This window comes from Buteo buteo, chromosome 21, assembly GCF_964188355.1.
Source record: "Buteo buteo chromosome 21, bButBut1.hap1.1, whole genome shotgun sequence".
In the NCBI taxonomy this organism is placed as follows: domain Eukaryota; kingdom Metazoa; phylum Chordata; class Aves; order Accipitriformes; family Accipitridae; genus Buteo; species Buteo buteo.
In genome coordinates this window covers 19,324,196-19,342,775 of record NC_134191.1, presented here as the reverse complement: position 1 = coordinate 19,342,775, position 18,580 = coordinate 19,324,196, and the positions used below count along the sequence as shown (strand labels likewise).

The 18,580-nt window shown below is 37.1% G+C and overlaps 1 protein-coding gene across 2 annotated transcripts; it reads left to right on the top strand.

The window, feature by feature from the left end:
• The first annotated feature begins 1,139 nt into the window (after positions 1-1,139).
• RFT1 (RFT1 glycolipid translocator homolog) lies at positions 1,140-17,803 on the top strand. 2 transcript variants are annotated; one of them, XM_075052694.1, is made up of 13 exons: positions 1,140-1,242; positions 1,371-1,456; positions 2,091-2,207; positions 4,118-4,307; positions 4,916-5,017; positions 5,973-6,107; positions 7,015-7,093; positions 7,367-7,417; positions 8,838-8,968; positions 10,178-10,322; positions 12,567-12,672; positions 13,979-14,228; positions 15,119-17,803. In XM_075052694.1, the coding sequence occupies exons 1-13, from the start codon at positions 1,180-1,182 to the stop codon at positions 15,281-15,283; spliced, it is 1,620 nt and encodes a 539-aa protein (XP_074908795.1). In that variant the 5' UTR covers positions 1,140-1,179; the 3' UTR covers positions 15,284-17,803. The 2 variants fall into 2 exon arrangements, with proteins under 2 accessions (XP_074908795.1, XP_074908794.1); XM_075052693.1 differs by lacking the exons at positions 1,140-1,242; positions 2,091-2,207 and adding an exon at positions 1,974-2,045 and having other exon boundaries at positions 1,381-1,456.
• The last annotated feature ends 777 nt before the right edge of the window (positions 17,804-18,580 follow it).

Below are 18,580 nucleotides of genomic sequence, written 5' to 3'. Positions count from 1 at the left end.
ACTTAATGTTATCAGGAAAAGCGGCAAAAGGAAAAAAAATCTGAAAAACTTTACTCTGAACATGGAAAGAATCAAGTGGTGCGTGTAATGCCTCAGAGGAGGAGGGGATTTCATGCAGAAGACAAAATTGACAGAGAGATGGCTTCTCTTTTGTATGAGCTTGAAGAATTTTGGTTGGTTATCTAGCTTAAGATACTGATTTAAACTGTCGGTGTTCATATTTTGTTATTAAGAAGTTGAAATCAAGTAGGGCTCAGATACTCCCCCCCCCCTCCACCACTCTTTTCAACAGCTGCTGTTAGTCATGAAAAGTTTTAGTTCAACTGTAGCACTACTAAGAAAAATGTGATTTCTGAGCCAGAAGTGCCATGCTATTGAGTGGAATGCTCTGTAACAGAGATACAATCTTTTATATATTGCTGCTTAAATAATAATCTGAAATAGTCCGGAGCTACTGTGCTGAATTACACTGAGTCCAAACTCTTACCTGTTTGGAAGACTTCAAGTCAATGTGCTCTTAATTTCAAGTCTGTTACAATTAAATTGTGTGTTTGCTATTTGAAGGTGTGGGGTTGTTTGGGTTTGGGGGGGGTTGCTTGTTTGTTTTGGTTTGTGTTTTTGTTTGGTGGGGTTTTTTGTGTGTGTTTTGTTTTTTTAAACATAGAATGAAGTCAGATACTTCATTGCTGCAGTGAGGGTGTTCCACCTCAGTTTCGGTTGTGTAACTCCTTAAGTCAGGGAAGACTGGTGGGTTTGTCCTCCGTTTAGAAAGGAATTGGTGGAACTCACATAGAGATTTTTCAGAAATCTCTGGGAAATAGCACTTGTCAGAAAATTCTGTTTAGTAGGGTGTCTCTTCTCCTAGGCCAGTGTGCGGTTTTTGGGGAACACTTGCTTGCGAAGCAGAAAGCTGGTGCTGGACGTTAGTCTTAGCACCTGGAGCGCCCGCTTACGTTGGAAGTTCCACCACGGTGTCAAAAGCGTTACTCAGCCGGAGACGTTTACCCTGCTCCATTACGGGCGGCGGGAGGAGCAGAGCGCTCCCCCTCTCCTCAGCGGGTGTCGCCCCCCGTGCCCGTTTTCCGCCCGCAGGCCGGGGCGGTCCCGGCGGCGCTGACGGGATCGCGGCGCGACGGCGGCGCCATTTCCTGCCGGCGGGGCGGGCAGGGCGGGGAGCGGATGGCCTCGCGGGACGTGCTCCGCCAGACCACCCGGCTGGCCTCCTCCAGCGCTTTGCTGCAGGTGCGGGGCCGCCCCGGGCCGCCTCCCTCCTTTCTCCTCCTCCTCCTCCTCCTGCTCCGCGGTGCCTGGCGGGAGCCCCCTCAGCCCCGCTCGGCCCGCAGGTGTTTCCCGTGCGGCTTCCTTCACAGGTGCTGTTCCGGGTGGTCACCTTCGGGCTGAACGCGTTCACTCTGCGCTACCTCTCCAGAGAGCTGATCGGCGTGGTTAACGTGAGGTGAGGAGGAGGATGAAGAGCACCCGGGCTGGAAGCCCGTGTCCCGCATCCCGACCGCGCTGTTCGCCTGAAGCCTGACATACGTGAGGCTTCCCTGGGAACGGGTCTCCCGGCGCGATGGGGCTTTTTGAAAGCGTTTGTGTTTGGTGCAGGATGGCGGGGGGCTCTGGGCTCCGGGCTGCGTCCCTAATCATGCTTTGCATAACTGTTGAATTTACCGTTAGGTGTTTTACAATGTTTGGTCGTTAAATGTCTCCCGAGTTCTGTTTTGGCCTGAAACAAAGGTGCTGCTGGCCTGTTTTCCACGTTAAAGCATCAGCTTGCTGAGGAAAAGCCAGACGCATTTCCATATTATGTGCTGTTGCTATATGACAAATTTTTCAACTGTGTTTTTGGTTTATAGCATGCTTAAAGTATTTTTGCTGTTTGAGTAATCACATGTAATACTTCCTCTCCTTTTTTAGAAGAGGATGATAATTTTTCTCGTGTCACCATATTTTCTTTGCGTACCTGTTAGATTTGTGTGTCAAGCAGTCCTGTGTAAAAACTGTCAGTGATGCTACTGCATGAAGGATTTCAGCAGTAGTAGGTAAGGAAATAATTTTCTCTCTTTCTTTTTCCTCAATTCCTTTAGGCTAACTCTACTGTATTCAACAGTTGTCTTCCTAGCCAGGGAGGCATTTCGCAGAGCTTGTTTGAGTGGAAGTACAAAACGAAACTGGACCAAAACAATTAATCTGTTGTGGCTGACGTAAGATACCTTTAAAAATGTAGTTCTTTAGAATTTATTTCTAATTCTTGTCTGAAAGCTCATCAAATGAGAGCAGTTATTTACTGAGGTAATTATTTCAACATTGAACATTTAGTAGCCTCAGTCATGTTTCAGGACTGATGCAGGAAACTGGTCAAGTCTGTTGCTTTAGCGTTTATGGGCTAGTTCTCTTTTTGGAGCACATGGGAAAGTGCATTGCCAAAGGTATTATCAGGAGCCATTTGTTCTGTCACTTAGCCTGAAGTTTTGTTTATGTTGTAGTTGTTAAAGGAAAACCCTGTTGCACAAATACATAGTCCTTTATTTTTTTCTTTCTCTGCCTGCTCAGTCTTGCTCTTTTATTACTTGATGTGCATTTGTGAAGCTGCTTTAGGTATTTGGGTTTTTTTCCCCTTCAAACTAATTTTTTTCAAAGTCTTGAGCCCTGATGCGGTTTATTGGCATGGCAACATAAATGTTTGTGTTGGGTAGGAGAGATGTAAAAAGGTGAAAGAAAGAGTTGGAATTAAGCAACAGGGAGTAAGTAGGACTACTTCTTTCAACTGTAGTGGCGGTTGTAGCAGAAAGTGGTTAGCTTAAAGTCTCTGTGAAGTTGCAGCCAGAGAGTGTAATAGCACATTGCAGCTAAGTGGATTTTATGACTTGTTTGTCCCTTCTGACTCCTGGATACATCTCTCTGCTACTTCCCCTTTGTCAGATATAGTAGCTGTGCATGCACAATTAGGTGGGCTGGGAAGTAAGTTTACCTACCTGATACGGTGGAAAACTACCCCTGCATGATAAAATAGTAGTCTTCTATTGGGGCGCCCTACTGACTTTCTCTGGAACTGCACAGCTGTTAATTAGATCTGGCCCAGGAATGGGGGGTTATGTGTGGACATCTGCATCCAGGTATAAAGAAGAGGGACTGTTGCTTTCAGAGATAGGTTTAGTACTAATATTTTAAATGTATTGGATCAGTTTTCTTTGCTGTATTATAGTCAATTTTCTGCTATTTGACAGCCTTTCAGGTAGGCATTAAATGGTAGAGGCAACAATGACTGTGTGCACCTTTTCTTTTCAAATATTTCCTCATAGAGAAGCATAACTTAAAATGAAGATTAACTTTCTTGAAGGATCTGAAATATGTCTTAGGAGCTTGATGTCAAATACCTTAGGGAACTGATAATGTGAGGGTCAAATAGATCCTGCTGCAATGATGTAAAACTTTCTGCACTCTGCCAGAAGCATCGTGTTCCTGAAGTAGTGTCAACAGAAGGTAACATGCATCTGCACACCTGTGCCTAGGTTGGCTTTTAGCTACAGTCACTAATCAAAGTAGCTCTGAGCTCCAGTAGAGCATTGTAAACTGGCATACCTGAGGTGCAGGCATGCATTTTCTTCTGCTCACTCTGCTGTTGCTCTCTGGAGAACCTGTGATTTCTGGAAGAGTGAGATTAGCAGTTGGAGTGGTGGCATCTTTATCTGTTACAGCAAGATCCAACAAAGCTTGTCTGCAAAATCCCTGGTAACCACAGCCTATAAAAATTGCAGTAATGAGGGGTTTGCAGTATTCTGCAAGCTGATGTAGGATCAGAATTGTTTGGTCCTAGTGAACAAGACATGCAGATAGTTGACCTTAGGTTCTTGAGTAGAAAATAGACAAGTCAGAAAAAATGTTTCCTGTGTCTTGCAAAGAGTGCCTTAAAGATGTTTGTTACAAAAAAATAAAAAGGTATTCTTGATATAGTAACAGTAGAAGTTAATTCCTTGGGGCCTTATTTTAAAAATTATGGCCATATGTGACATTTTAATCTAACTTTCTTTGGGTTTTTTTTGTTTGTTTGTTTGGGCTTTTTTTTCTGCTAAAGTAACATTTCTATTGATTTGTTTTTATGTTAACTTTTTAGAGTCCCGCTTGGTGTTTTTTGGTCTATTTTCTTGGGCTTCGTCTGGCTACACTTGCTTGAAGTACCTGATCCTTCTGTGGTTCCTTATTATCAGGCTGGTGTAGTGGCATTTGGTCTTTCTGCAATTATTGAGCTTCTGGGAGAACCGTTCTGGGTTTTAGCACAAGCTCATTTGTTTGTGAGACTTAAGGTTAGTAAAGTACATGGGGTATATGCGTATGGGGGGAAATTATGTTTCTCTATTGAAAAAGAACAGATTCCTGAACTAGATCTTTCTATGTTCAAGCATATAAAAACCGCACAAAACTGTGTGTACTGTTTAGTACTGTATGACATAGTTGTAACACAGATATGAATTTGTACCTGTAAAAGCAAGAAAGTTGGTTTATTTAGAAATTATCACCTTAATGATCATTAAATGCTTAATCATGAGTTTTAATTGGAGGGAGAGGCACACAGTGTCTACTATTTTGCATTTTGATTGATTGTTGGTATGAAATTGTGAAATGCAACAATTGAGAACATGATTGTCTCAAGCAAAATTTTCTCCCTTATGTCCCATACAAAGAACTGGGAAAGTGCAATAGAGGAATTGTGAAATGCAAGAATAGAAAATTTACAGCGAAAATACAATCTAAGATGGCCAACTCAGCAGAAAGAAACTCTGTGACAGTCACACTGCCTTTGAAAATCTTATATTCCTGCATAAATTCTGTGTGTGAAACTAATGTATTGTAAGTTTGTGCATGTGGTTAAGTTGGCAGAAAATAAACCTTCTCTATTTTCTCTTTCTTAAAGGTTATTGCTGAAAGCCTTTCAGTAGTGTCAAAATGCATTTTGACAGTTATTCTAGTAGTCCTTTATCCTCAGTGGGGCCTCTATGTTTTTTCCCTGGCTCAGGTAAGTTTCCTGTGTTCTCTTCTATGAATTCTTGATTCATCTGAATTTTTATTTGCTGCTGTCTTTGACATTTAGCCTGCTAAATAACTTTGAGGAGATGAGAGAAAATGCTCCTGGGAGGTTTAAGATTTAGCACTTGTATTTAGTATTTTCCTGATACTCGTTATTGACTTGGCACTTTGACCCTGAGCAGTTTAATGGATGTACAAGGAAGCACCTTCTTCTGTCTGTGAAGGCATGTTTTGCAAATAAGGTTATGTTATTCTGTATAAGTTTTATGTAACTCTTCTTCTTAATCAGGTATACATTCTAATGCTTGAAGACTCTGTTCACTACCTGGCTTAAGTATTAATATTAGACTTTGGATTCTACTGTGTAGAAGATTATAATTATGTATGATTTTATCAGCCTGTACCGCCAACCTATATCACTTTATCAGAAGGTGCTAATCATGTGTAACGTAATTGGATTAAAACTTTTTCTTTACTAAATGAAGAGTGGATATATTGGCACCTGAAAAATAGGGTTGTCACCTGTGCATTATATAAATGAAAGTGTGATCCACATCAGATGTGGACATTTGGTTATTTTTTTGTTCAGTTTTTGCAGTGGCTGTAGTAGACAGCTTATAACTGATCGAAGAAAGTGATGTAGATGGTAGCTACTCTGTCAACTTGGTTTTTGACTGAGTGAATAATTGCTTTATAATTGGAGTTTAATCATTCTAAAAATGCTGAATAGAACATAAAAGTTGGCAAAGGGCTAGGATAAACTACAGATAAAAAAAAATCAGCACCGTTCTTGGGGAGTTAAAGTCTTTAGCTCATTTAAAATTTGACAGGAATAAGGATGACTACATTTTGTTCTCACTGAATTTAGAACTCTAGCATGTAATTCTGCATTTGTAAGTTTATATCACTGGTTGTTTTTCTTCTCTCCTTCCCTATCTTTCCAGCTTTTATATGTCAGTGTTCTGGTAACGTGCTATGTAACTTATTTTGTGATGTTTTTGGGGTCTCCTGAAGCAACAAAGAAGTCATTTCCAGTTGCTAGAATGAAAGCTTTATTACCTAACTTGGTGGAAGATGAGGTAGGTTGCACAGTTAATTTCTTGATTTTAATTTTTTTCTTGAGAGTGCTTTGAAAATTCGTTTGAGATAGTGGAGTTAATTGAGTGATTTTGAGGGTATCTCTGCATTGTAGAAGATAATGACTGATTTAAAAAAAATAAATTACAAATTCTTTTTGTGGTTTGTATCAATAAAATCCTTGTCGGAAAAACATTATGAAACTTGACTTTTCTGTTGTTATGGGCTTGTTGCTGACTTATCTCTTAGTATCTTTGTGCAAACCATTAACTGGAGATAGAATATGTATAGTGTGCGGGGGAATGACCAGGTATCATGGGATCTGAGGGAGGAAAGAAAACAGAACTATTTTACCATGAATTTTGGTACTTGGACTTTTCCACAAAATAAATGTGGTACACAGCAACCTACGGATACTCAAATATCTCTGATGTCCTCTCAAAAGAAAATGAGGCAAGAAAGAAATGAAAAGACAGAGTGAGGAAGAAGACATTTTGAAAAAGATTTGCAGATTGAAAAGATAAAGGTGGTTCTTGGTTGCAAGATTTGTGGGGATGGTTTGAAGAGCAGTAAACAATTTACAGTGAAGGTGAAAGTTATATTGGCATGCTAAACAGCATGGATTTTTTTCTGCAGTCTCTTTGAATAGTATTTTCTGTAGAAAGTTTGTCTGGGTACTTTATCTGCAGCAATAATTTTCAGCAAGGGAAAAAGTCTTTGCCAGATCAGAGTGCTATTGGTGCTTGAATTATCAATGTTTTAGATTAGTTGTAAGCAGCTATGACGTTGTGGGTTTTCCTCATCAGTACAGTTAGAGCTAGCCTAGAGTATTGTGCTTGGGTTTTTTTTCGATTTCTACTCTGTAGTTTCAGTCATGTTCATTACATTTCAGTACTACTTTTTTTGCAGACCTTTGTTAACTGGAAGGAAGCATGGTTGACTTGGAGTTTCTTCAAACAATCCTTCTTGAAACAGATTTTGACAGAAGGTGAGGCTTGACATGCAGTTGTGATGGAGAAGGGTTAGTGAATACTATTTGCAAAATTGACTTAAAGCTTGAGAAAGCTGGGGGAGGTGTAGGCATGTGACTGAGACTGTTGCCAGCAGATGTTACCAACCGGAATGAAGTTTTTGAGGGTGTTCTGAACTAGGTGCTGTCCTGTTTGACTTTGTCTCTTGAATACTTAATGTTGGAAGTGTCTGGACAAGTACTGGGAAAGATTAGGGACTTGTTCTTAAGCTCTTTATTTTGAACTTACAGGTGAACGATATGTGATGACTTTTTTGAACGTGTTAAATTTTGGAGATCAGGGTAAGTGCGATGGTATTGTGGAGTGGTGACACAGTTTTAGTCACTGCTCTTCAGATGGTTCTGAAAATGACTGAAAGTATTTGAATGTAACTTGAAAGTCTGAGAAGATTTCAAAGCCTTTGTGACTTTGGGATACATTTCAGAGAATGATTGATAGAGGTACAGAAAAGAATTTCATTTAAGAGCCTGGATTTTAATTTTATTTTTTCTTTGAATCAAAACTTTCCAATTGAATATGAGATACCATGTATCTTGTTGTTGTTTTTTTTTTTTAAAAAAACTTCATTAGTATCTGGTGTGTTATAGTTGTTGGTCTTCAGTTTTTGTAATTCTGTTTTCTTGCTGTTTTCTGTCTTCCTTTTGAATTTGTGTTAGCTGTTACGACAAGAACATCATTGTTTATAGGATTGCATCTCAAAACTGAATTATGTTCTGTAAAAGACTTCAGTGTGGTTAGAGTAATGTATGGCAGTAGCCATTCAGATGACAGTTCCCAGCACCTCAGGTCTTTATGGCTTGGGGAAGGAAAATAGGCTGTAATTGTTGGCTCGCTGTTAGAAGTTTCTTGACTAGTTTGAATTACTTTTAATTGCTGGTAGTAGTATGTTCCCTCATAAATACTGAGTATATTTGCTTGCCACCAGTAACTGGAGCCGCTTCTGATCCTTCTCCCCTGTAGAACGATTGAACTGCCTTTTACTTGGAGGGTCTTTAAAAGAGTACAAAAATACCTGTACTCTCAAAATGCTGAGAAACAGGGGTTCCAAGTCCTGTGAAATCAGCCAGAACCTTATTCTGTTATTTCACTGTGAAAGTGTGCATACTTATCCATATGCCTGACTTTGTATGCTCTCAGTGACTGTACTCTGTGTGTGTGTGTATATATATATATATATATACACAAACATACATAGATGTATTAGCAGATTTGGAGCAGTATCTTGCTGAGGGTGGAAGTGCTGGTAAAATGTCATGTAGGATTGCTCTTCCACTTCAGTGAAAGTAAAACGAAAGAAGGACCTCACACTAAAAATAGGTATCTTTCTCTTCTCCTGTATCAGTAGATCCTTACATTCCTGTTCTCATTCAGTGAATTTAATCAGGATCTTTTAACTTCCTCTACAGTAAGAATTTTAAATGTGGCTTGGTGCTGTCGCTAGATTCACATCTCTGGAGTTGATGCTTTTGTCCTAGCTTTGCCATCAATGAGCAGGCCTTGTAATTTTGAACTGTGGTTGCTGTGACTGTCAGAATTTTTACGGAACACTGCTGTAATGTTGCACTAAATTCCACTTGTTTTCTCTTTTTTCAGTGGAAATGTTAAATTATAATTCATGTGATTGTTAAAGACTTGGAATTAAAATGTGTCTAAAAAAATTACAGGTTGCTGCTATCTTGTGTTTTGTTTTTGTTTTAAAAGGTGTATATGATATCGTGAATAATCTTGGTTCACTGGTGGCCAGATTTATCTTTTTGCCTATTGAGGAGAGTTTTTATGTCTTTTTTGCTAAAGTGTTGGAAAGAGGGAAGAATGTAAAGGATCAGAAGCAGGTATGTTTATTTTGGATTAATTACATGTCAAATGCTTGGTTTTTGTTACAGATAAATTGCATCACAGAAGTGTGACTGACAGAAATGTGTGTTTAAATTTGAGTATAAAGGCTGTTAAAATTGAAAAGTTGAAGTGGAGAACAAAAATGTCGAGTGAGGCTGGACCAGAAAGAGAAGAAAATAGGTAAAATGCTAATGAAATAGAAATTTAAACTATTCAGTGGCATAATACTGCCTTGTATTATAACTGAAGGTAACTTCATCTGCTCCATACGGTGTGATGTAAACCCTAGTGTACTCCGTATTTCCAGAAATGCTTAGGCAATTATTTGAATCATGAAAGCATGCTATTTCTATCAAATAAATGCTGTCTGAAAATATTTGACTGACTTGAAAATACAAGAAGCTGTTAAGTATTAAACAGTAATGTTTCAAAAGAGTGCAGTTTTGGGAAGAAAAGAATTGTATTTTTCTTGAGCTTTTGAATTGTATGTGGAGTATCAATGGTTAAACAAACAAAAGCTTTGTTCCACAGAGTAATATTCATGCATGTTGTAGGTAAGAAATTCTTGATCAGTCATGAAGATCAGTCTGGGCTTTTGTCTGATACTATGACAACTTTTTGCAGTAATCCTGCTACTTGCACCGTAGCATGCAGTTAAACAAATCCCATGCTTCAGGTCTTTGGTGGGCTAAGAAAGGTGTACGTATATTTATATTTTATATATAATGTACCTGATATATATAACTGGCAAAATAGTTACAAGTTTTCATTGTATGTAGTGAAATTACGTTACAAGAATTACAAGAATGCTTCTTGTAATGAGGTAGTAGAACAGACAAGTTGCTTGTTCTGGTGTGGCAAATCCTGTAGTCCCATGCAGCAATAAAAATCTGACTGCGCCACTGACTCAAACTGTGGCCTTGAGCAGATGCCGTGCTCTTCTTTGCCATTTACTAACTCTTAAACAGGTGCAAGTGTTGTTTGCACATTTCCTTGAACAGAGATGTTCACGGCTAATTTTTATGTAGAAGTTGTAATGAGCAAAACATAGAATGAAATAATAAATATATAAAAATTGCTGGAAATTAAGACCATGTGTATGGGTAACTCAATAACAAAGGATAAGTTTCACACCTTTTTACACTGTGCATGAAAATAACTATTATATTGATTCTGATTCATGTAACTGAGTACACTTTTTTCAGGATGATGTCGCGATGGCTGCAGATGTGTTAGAATTGCTGTTGAAACTTGTGCTTCTCATTGGCCTTACCATCACGGTTTTTGGCTATGCCTATTCTCAGTTGGCTCTGGATATTTATGGAGGCTCAATGCTCAGTTCTGGAACAGGTAAAGATTTACAGAGTTGGTAAAGAAGCCATTCTTTAAAAAGAGAAACCACAGCTATTATGTTTTCTTGCGTAAATCAGCAGTATTTTTTTTCTGTAAAACTCCTATTGAAATCAGTGACTTAGCTTGGCTGAATCCAGAACTCACGCCTTTGTAATAGCGTCTTTAATACTTCAGCACCTTAAGCTAAAATATATTGAGGAGCTCTAAATAAGTTTGGGGCTCTACCTTCCTCCAATTTCACATCATTGGAAAAGAACATTTTACAGGATTGTTTGACTGTTCCATGGTGTAAAATTGCTAACTCCAGCTGTTTAAAATAACAACACCCCCAAAACCCATACAACAAATTGGAACCAAAGAATCTATAGTTTTAGCATAGAAACAATGCTAGTTTTTTTTATAGTGCTAAACCATATAATGGTAACAGTCTTGCTATAGTTGTACATATTGAGGAGTAAGTTCTACAAATCTGTCCACAGAAGCAGTCAAGGAATTTGTAGGTCACCTTGGATTTTCAGGAGAGAAAGTAGAGGTTCATTTAATTCCTTCTTGGAACATAAACACACAAATTGTAGCCTGGAGTTTTCTTGAGTTCTTTCAGTGGTTTGTCAGTTGACCTACAGTAGCTCCTGCTAGAAAAAATGATCTGCCTTCTGTAGCTGAGCCTGGTTCCTAGCTGATCTATCTTGGGTGAAGATCTAGCAGCTCCTCGGAGGAGTTTTTTTGTTGCATTTCTGTCTGGAAACTTTGCTTGTGTGTCATTGTGGGAGAGTTCTAGCTTGCATTTTCCATTTCACATCTGTTATAATTAAGAGTAAGTTACAGGGAAGATGAAAGCATGTGACGGTATAGTGTCTTGAAGACAGTTGTGCCTCTCAGCGTTCTGCATCTTCAAACTATAACCTTGGAATGTTGTTTGTTGGGTATTAAAATAAACTGCAATTACCTTATTCACTGCTAAGGTAATTTGATATATTCTAACCCCATGGACACTTTCCTGTTTTTAAATGTTAAGCATTTAGGTATTTTTGCTTTAGAGCCTTGCATGTTAATTGGAAGCTGGTGCTTGATTTGTGTAGTGATTTTAAGGAAAAACCTGTGTCTGCATAACCAAGAAAAAATGTTAATAACTTTTGCATGTTGTTTGGAGTTGTCTTGCTGCTGGTTCTATTGGATTTGTTTCTAATTTTGAAAGCAAATGTTGTGGAAAATTGTCATTCTGTACCCCAGCAGCCAACTCTTTTTATAAAGAAAATGTTTTCTCTCCCTCTTTCTCTTCAAGAATGGGTGTCTGGGCCTAATCTTTTGGACATGCTTACTTGACTGAAAAGAACTATGTTTAGGAATATGGATGCAAGTCAAGTGACTCAATTTTATTTTTTTTTACCTAATGATAATGTGTGAAAATGAAATGTTGAGCATGCATACTGGCTTATTTGACCAGATATTAATGGATATTTTTTTTTTTCCTGAGTGCTCTCTAGTCTAATGTTTTTCTGCATACTTGAAAAGAAAGTCTTCATCTCTGCCCCATGTCTGCAGTGTATTTACTGCTCACTGGGCAGTTGTTCTGTAGAACTGAAACAGGAGGAGACTTGGTAATATGAACTAGATTGCTGCTATCAAGAAGGAATATTCAGGGATGCACATAAACCTGTTAAAAAGCATGGATTTTTTTTTTTTCCCCGTGTTATAATTTCTAAAGGACAAGAAAAAGATTAGGGGCTGAATGGAGAATTTTCAAGTCACATATAAATTATCTCTGACCCATGAAAATCTGAATATTTTTTTTATCTAGCACAATTTTGAATGTATTGAACAGCCTTTCTGTTTTTCTTACTGTTGTGTTCAAAGTATACATTTTATTGCTTTTAGTAGCTCATAATGACTATTGGATTATTTTCTACAAATTCCTGTACAATAGATGATTTCGGTTATGATAAATATTAATTTTTAATTAGGAAATCCCTTTTAATAAAATACTTTTTTTTCATGGATATCTTTTCTGATACTATAATACCTGCTATTCTTGGGTGTTTTGGGTTTTGTTTTTGTTTTTGTTTTGCCTTGTTTATTTGTGTTCTTGTCAAGATTTCTAGACAGGAAACTTGTTCAAATGAACTTAAGCTTCCCTTATTAGTGGTAACATTACAACTTTTATCTCTTAGAATCAGTGAGTGTAAAAACAATGTGATTTTATAAAAAATAATAATCTACTTATCATTCTAATGTGTTTTTTAGGTCCAGATCTCCTCCGATGTTACTCGTTATATGTCCTATTTCTTGCTATCAATGGAGTAACGGAATGTTTTACATTTGCTTTGATGTGCAAAGAGGAGGTAGACAGGTAGGAAATACTATCCCCAGAATATTCCTGTAATTAATCTGCATGTGGTTTGCTTGGAGTTCAGTATGTAAGCAGAACAATTGTTCTGCATGGATATGTGCTTGGAAATGCTTTTTTTCCAAAGACCAAATTTCTTTCTGCAGTCACTTCAAGGACTGTTTTCCTCTTCTCCAGAGCCAGGTGCAATAGATGGGCAAGCAAATATGCACTACTTTTTTTTTTTTTTTTTTTTACATGCTTGTAGTTGTTGATAGACATTGATCTTCTTAAAAATTTATTTGTAATGACCTTATAAAGAGATCAGTGCATTTAAAATCAGCATAAAATATCCTGCCCCACTGAAAACCAACTTCTCCTTTAGCTGTCTGCATGTAGATTTAGATGTAGAAGCTTTAGCAAATGTTTAAATGTTTGGGTAAAAAGGTCAGAAATTAAGAAATAAAAAGATTGTTAAATTAGCTTTTGGTACATCACTAACTGGAAAAGTAATTTAAATATGAAGTCTTGTTTTTTGTATGTATGTGTTTGAAGTTACAGTTTTTAAGACTCATTAAAATTTTGCAACTGCTACAATTTTTTGTGTACAGTCCCTGTATATCAGGTACATTTCTGAATGATCTAAACTGTGGGTCTGAATTCAGTGGTTTATCTACTTTAAGTAGGAGGTTGGACTAGATGACTTCTGAGATCCCTTCCAGCCTGGATTATTTCTTGATTCTGTGTTCATCCTGGGTTATTGACTTTGAAGCCTGGTTGCCTTCCCAGTGCTACCATCAAGCTTTTTTCGCTTATGCAGCAGCTGTCCCTTACAAGGCCTTTCCAAATCAATTTCAATGAGGTCTGCTTTCCACACTATGTTTTAGACTTAGCAAGGGCTGCTTTCATGACTCCTTTGAAGTGTGAACTTGTTTTCAAAGCCACTGTTTGGAGCACAAACTAAGTAAAGTGTCATCTTGTTTAGCATCATTTTTCTTTAATACATACCTAAAATAAAACAGCAAAAAATTCATAAGTTTACATTACTAATCATTGGTACTACATTTGACTTTCTGAAATGAGTATGCAGCTAATTAGAATTTCCTTCACATAATGTAGTTCTTGGTTTAGTTTGTTTGATGTACTTTCCATTCTTTCAATTAATTTTTTTATTAACATCTCGGCTCTCAAATTTATCTTCTTCCATTAGAAGATGGCAAGAGAATTTCTGTTTCTCATTTTGGAAAATAAATGGTGGTACTTCTATAGAGATAAAGTTAGTAAATACTGTAACTGTATACATTGTTAAGTTGTTTCTTTTTTTTCATAGGTACAATTTTGTTATGCTGGCCTTGTCCTTCACATTTCTGTGCATCTCTTATTTCTTGACCCAGTGGCATGGCAGTATAGGCTTTATTCTTGCGAACTGCTTTAACATGGGTATTCGAATAGCTCACAGCATCCACTATATCTATGATTACTTCAAAGAAAGCACTTACAGACCTTTGACAGGCTTGCTCCCCTCACCGTTTTTGGTACTCGTTTATATCATAAGTGGAGTAATCACTGGTTTCTCAGAGGTAAGCATCTTTCTCAGATTTTACTTTCAATGTGAAAGTTAGTGTCAAATGACTTCTGTGTCCACAAGCAGAGAAGTACCATTAGCAAAAAAAGTCTTATGAGGATAAGCTGGAAGACTTGCATTACAGGCAAGGCAAGATATAATATTGAGAGATTTTATTTTTGATACAAAGTTATCTCTGCCACCTGTAGAAGGTGTATCTGACAAGTAAAATAAAATTTAACACTTTTCTGCTGTCTGTAGATAAATCCATGTTCTTAGTTCTTAATTAAAATTTTGCAGTAGCACAAAGAAACTTATTAAAAATTCTGTAATAAAAAAGTGATAGCGGAAAAACAACCAAACCAAGAACAGAAACAAAAATTGCCAAGAGCACATTTATCACATTTATTCAGACTCCAGGATAGTAATTGTGCAGAGTAATTATTACAGAGATGGTAGTATTTCAATGTACAAAAATGTGACAGATTGAAAATCCATTATGGCTTAGAAAGGAGAGCTTCATATTTTAGAATGGGAGATTTCCAGTAGGGTTTTGTTAGAAAAGAGCCTAGTACGTTGCTGCAAAGTAGCAGACTTAAGCAATAGCACCAGCAGAGTTTTCCTAATATCTTGGTTAACGTATTTCTGCATGCCAGATAATGAACAACTTCCACGTTTACCAGGTATCTGCTGAATGCTCATTTTTTGCTGACAGAGTTTTCTTAAGAAAGCAAATGCTGTGACTACTAAAGATGATTTATTGTAGGATCAGTGCTTGTGGCACGCTAGCTTGATGGTGGTGTTAGCATAGTCAAGAGAGGTGTTGGACCTTATTTTTTATTGAGACAGTAAATCCTACTTTGTGCTGATTGGTTTTACTGCAATTGCTTGTTTCCTTTGTTGTAGGTATTCTTCTGCTGCGATAAGGGTTGGATGGCAAGGCTGATTCACGTCAGCGTGGGGGCTCTGTGCTTTGCAGCAACCATCGTTACTATGTTCTGCACAGAGACCAAGCTGATCCACTTTGTCAGAAGCCAGTTCCTCTCCCGGTATATGAAGAAAGGAACGTGAAATGCTCATGTGCAGAACAGTTCTTGTACATGCTTGCAGTAAAGGGCTGTATTTTTTGCATACGATCTGTATGGAAAAAGGTTTCCACATGTGTTTATTGGAAGCGTTGATATTGGAGTGGCACTGTAAAAGATTGCCAACTGAATATTATTTTGTCTTCTAAACCGGTCAGTATAGTGAAAGAGGGCTGAGTAATTTTCTCTTTATGCATCATTCTTTTCTAAGCTTTTCTTCGAACAGCCTCTTTGATAATGAATGAAGATCTAAGAATCACCCTTCTGACATAATCTAGTTGACGGATTTCATGGAGAGAGCTTCCATTCTTACCAATGGGAAGTACACGTATGAAGGCGTCATGGCTTTCATCTTAAGGTGTAATTAAGAATGCCCTTATTTGGCATGGTGGGCTGCTTAACTGGTTAGAAAATAAATGATTTGACCAAAAAAACCCCGCCCCGCCCCCCCCACATAACAGAACAAAAGCTGAAGAAAACACTAGAGCAAGGACCAATAGCAGTATTACTGTTACTGAAATATAACATAATGCGGTGCAGGGAGATTGGGTTGTCAGTGTTTTGAAGTGTAAAGCAGTGAACAGAAAGTTCTATGTTTACAAGTAAATTAATGGCATACACAGCATGTGTCCATGGTAGTTATGTAGGATTATTTCATTCAGCATATCATTCATTTATGAGGGTATTGATTTACTTGTCAAAAATATTCTGAAGCCTTACCTAAAAGAAAAAAGGGGTTTTGAACAGTGTTTTACAGAAGGTATTAAGTACAGTCACACTGACACTGAAGTTCCAGAAGGTTAATCATAAAACTTCTTACATTCACTCCATTGTTTTTTGTTTTTATCTGGGATTTTAAATGCCAGCATGAACAAATTTGTCTCAATAAAAACAATTTTGTTTTGTCTGTGAAATCAAATGTTAAATATATTTAATAAGGTTTCTTTCAAGGATTTATGCATATTGAAACTTTTGTTATTGGATAGAAAGTGCTTCTTTCTGTTGCAACCGGTTTCCCAATGTCTTGTTCCTTTACTTGTTCCATCTTAACCTTTATATTGATTTTTTTTTTCAATTGTTGAAAATTTGGACATTCAGAAGTTGAAAATTAGATGTTAGGCTGATGGTTTAGGTTTACTAGTGGTGTATTGTTGCTGGTCTAAGATCTGAATTTGGCAGTTCCAGAATGTACAAGTGGCAAGTTTATAATGATCAGTGTTCCCTTTGCAGTGTTTGGATGGACCAAAAATTGTCAAGTGATGAAAAATGTGTGCTCAGACATGTACAGTCAAAAGCTTTCAGTTTAATTATATAGCAATTCCTCAGATCCTCAGACTGCTTAAATAATTATTTCACTGTAATGGCATTGCGGAGTTCATGCTGGTAACCATAGTTCACAGAGTGAAATGCTTTCCAGTATCAGTGTCTTCAGTTTGGTACCGTTAGAAACATTTTCTAAACTCTGGTAATTTTCACTCGGAGAATATCACTAGAGATACTTTATATGAGAATTCGGTGATTGAAAAATTATCACAGAGAGAAGCCAAAATCTAACAGTGGGAGGAAGAGAGAAAGGTGCACTTCCTCAGCTAATGATGGTGTCTCCATTGCCTGACTGGAAGGTAGTAGAGAAATACTTGCTAATTCTTCTGAAGTTGTTACAAAATCTATCTAAATAAAACAAACTCTATGTTATTCTGTCCTGCTAAGTGAATTTGGTAGTTCTTTGCCTTTTAAATTTTTCTCTTCTGGGTTGTCTTGCAGTTTTTTTTCTCGTTTCTGTCAAGTATGGAGTTTATTATGAAGTACAGCTCCATACATTGCAGATGATTGAAACTTCTTCATTATAAATTGTCAATGCATTTCCTTTACCTACTTGTTCATAATTTAGGAAAAAAAATAACCAAGACAGTTGGACTTACGGACTTTATAGGGTCTGTCTTTTTCTACATGACTTTGAGACCTTACCGTGGGAATATCTCAATCTGTACAGTGAATTTTAACTAATTCTTGGAATGAGGAATTTTGTATAGCCTTGCACTTAAAGTGATTTGGAGATTGAGGAACATTTCATACAAAATGAGCTTGAAGTCATGCTGTCTTGTCTAGTCTTACGATCCCAGCTGTACAGCGATATTACTTCTGCTGCTAGTATAGTCATAAATAGGGTGATGTGAGATCTCGCTGTTCAAATAGTGGGCTGTCTAGTCTCCTAAATCTTTTTTTAACATAAATGCTGTGTATGTATTTAAAAAGAAGTTACGTTTTTAAACTAATTAGTTTGATTTCATATTGCAGAGGCTTATAAATAACTCTTGCATCTCAACAAGAGAAAATACAATTTCATATGAATCGGGAAGACATTTAAGGTGCCTTATTGTTCATTTGCAAATTTAGAATACATTCGTCTTTTAAACTTGATCTGTACGCAGTTCAATGATAGTTGACTGGGTTTTGTGTTTTTGGGTTGTTTTTTTTTTTTTAAATGTATTTTATGTGGCAGGAAACAGCAAGGAGGGACAGGAAGTGTAGACCTATGAAGCTGTCTTCTGGTTTCTTAGTTATCAGTGTGATTCTTAATGTGAAAGCTGTTAATTGCTTTATTTATAAAGAAGCAAGCTGTCAAACTTGGGGACAAAGTTGGGATTGAACTCGACCGAATTTCGCTTTTGTTTGCAGTTCTGTCAGTCTGTCAAAGGTATGATGGGATGCTTGTCTGTAAATTTCATGAAGCTGTTTTGCAGTGTTTTTCTGAAATCCTTTACTTTAAGCCAAAGGAGAATTAAACTGGTTTTCTTTGGAGAAAAATTTACGATTTCATACATCATGTAATGTGGTGGTGGTTTTTTTTAATAGTTGGATGAATGACATTCAAACAACTGTAAGATACAATGGTTATATCATAGGATATTAGCAAATAAAATTTTTTTCCTTTTTTTTTTTGCCTTCCAGTTGAGGCTTATTGGATTGTTATTTGTATCTTTGGTACAATGGATACTTAAATTTGGTTGGAATTTATAGGATCTTTTATGTATAAATTAATTTATCAACCTAGTAACTTATACACCATTTCTGAACAAACAGGTTAAAAAATTTACTGTAGTATTTTTGTAAGAAATGGCATCATTATAGTCACCTTTTTTCCTCTGGTTTTGTCAAAATGTATGTTTGTATGGATTGGAATGACCAGGTTTCTTTGCTTTTGAACAATGCCTTGTGATAAAAACTGTTGAAATGGCTAGGAGAAAACTTGATATTTAATGAAGTTTGTTAGCTGAATTAT

Excerpts from the sequence above, each read along its gene's own strand:
- RFT1 (XM_075052694.1), top strand. The coding sequence starts at position 1,180 with ATGGCCTCGCGGGACGTGCTCCGCCAGACCACCCGGCTGGCCTCCTCC. Across the intron at positions 4,308-4,915 it reads ATTTGTTTGTGAGACTTAAG|GTTATTGCTGAAAGCCTTTC; the intron begins GTTAGTAAAGTA and ends TCTTTCTTAAAG. Across the intron at positions 6,108-7,014 it reads CTAACTTGGTGGAAGATGAG|ACCTTTGTTAACTGGAAGGA; the intron begins GTAGGTTGCACA and ends CTTTTTTTGCAG.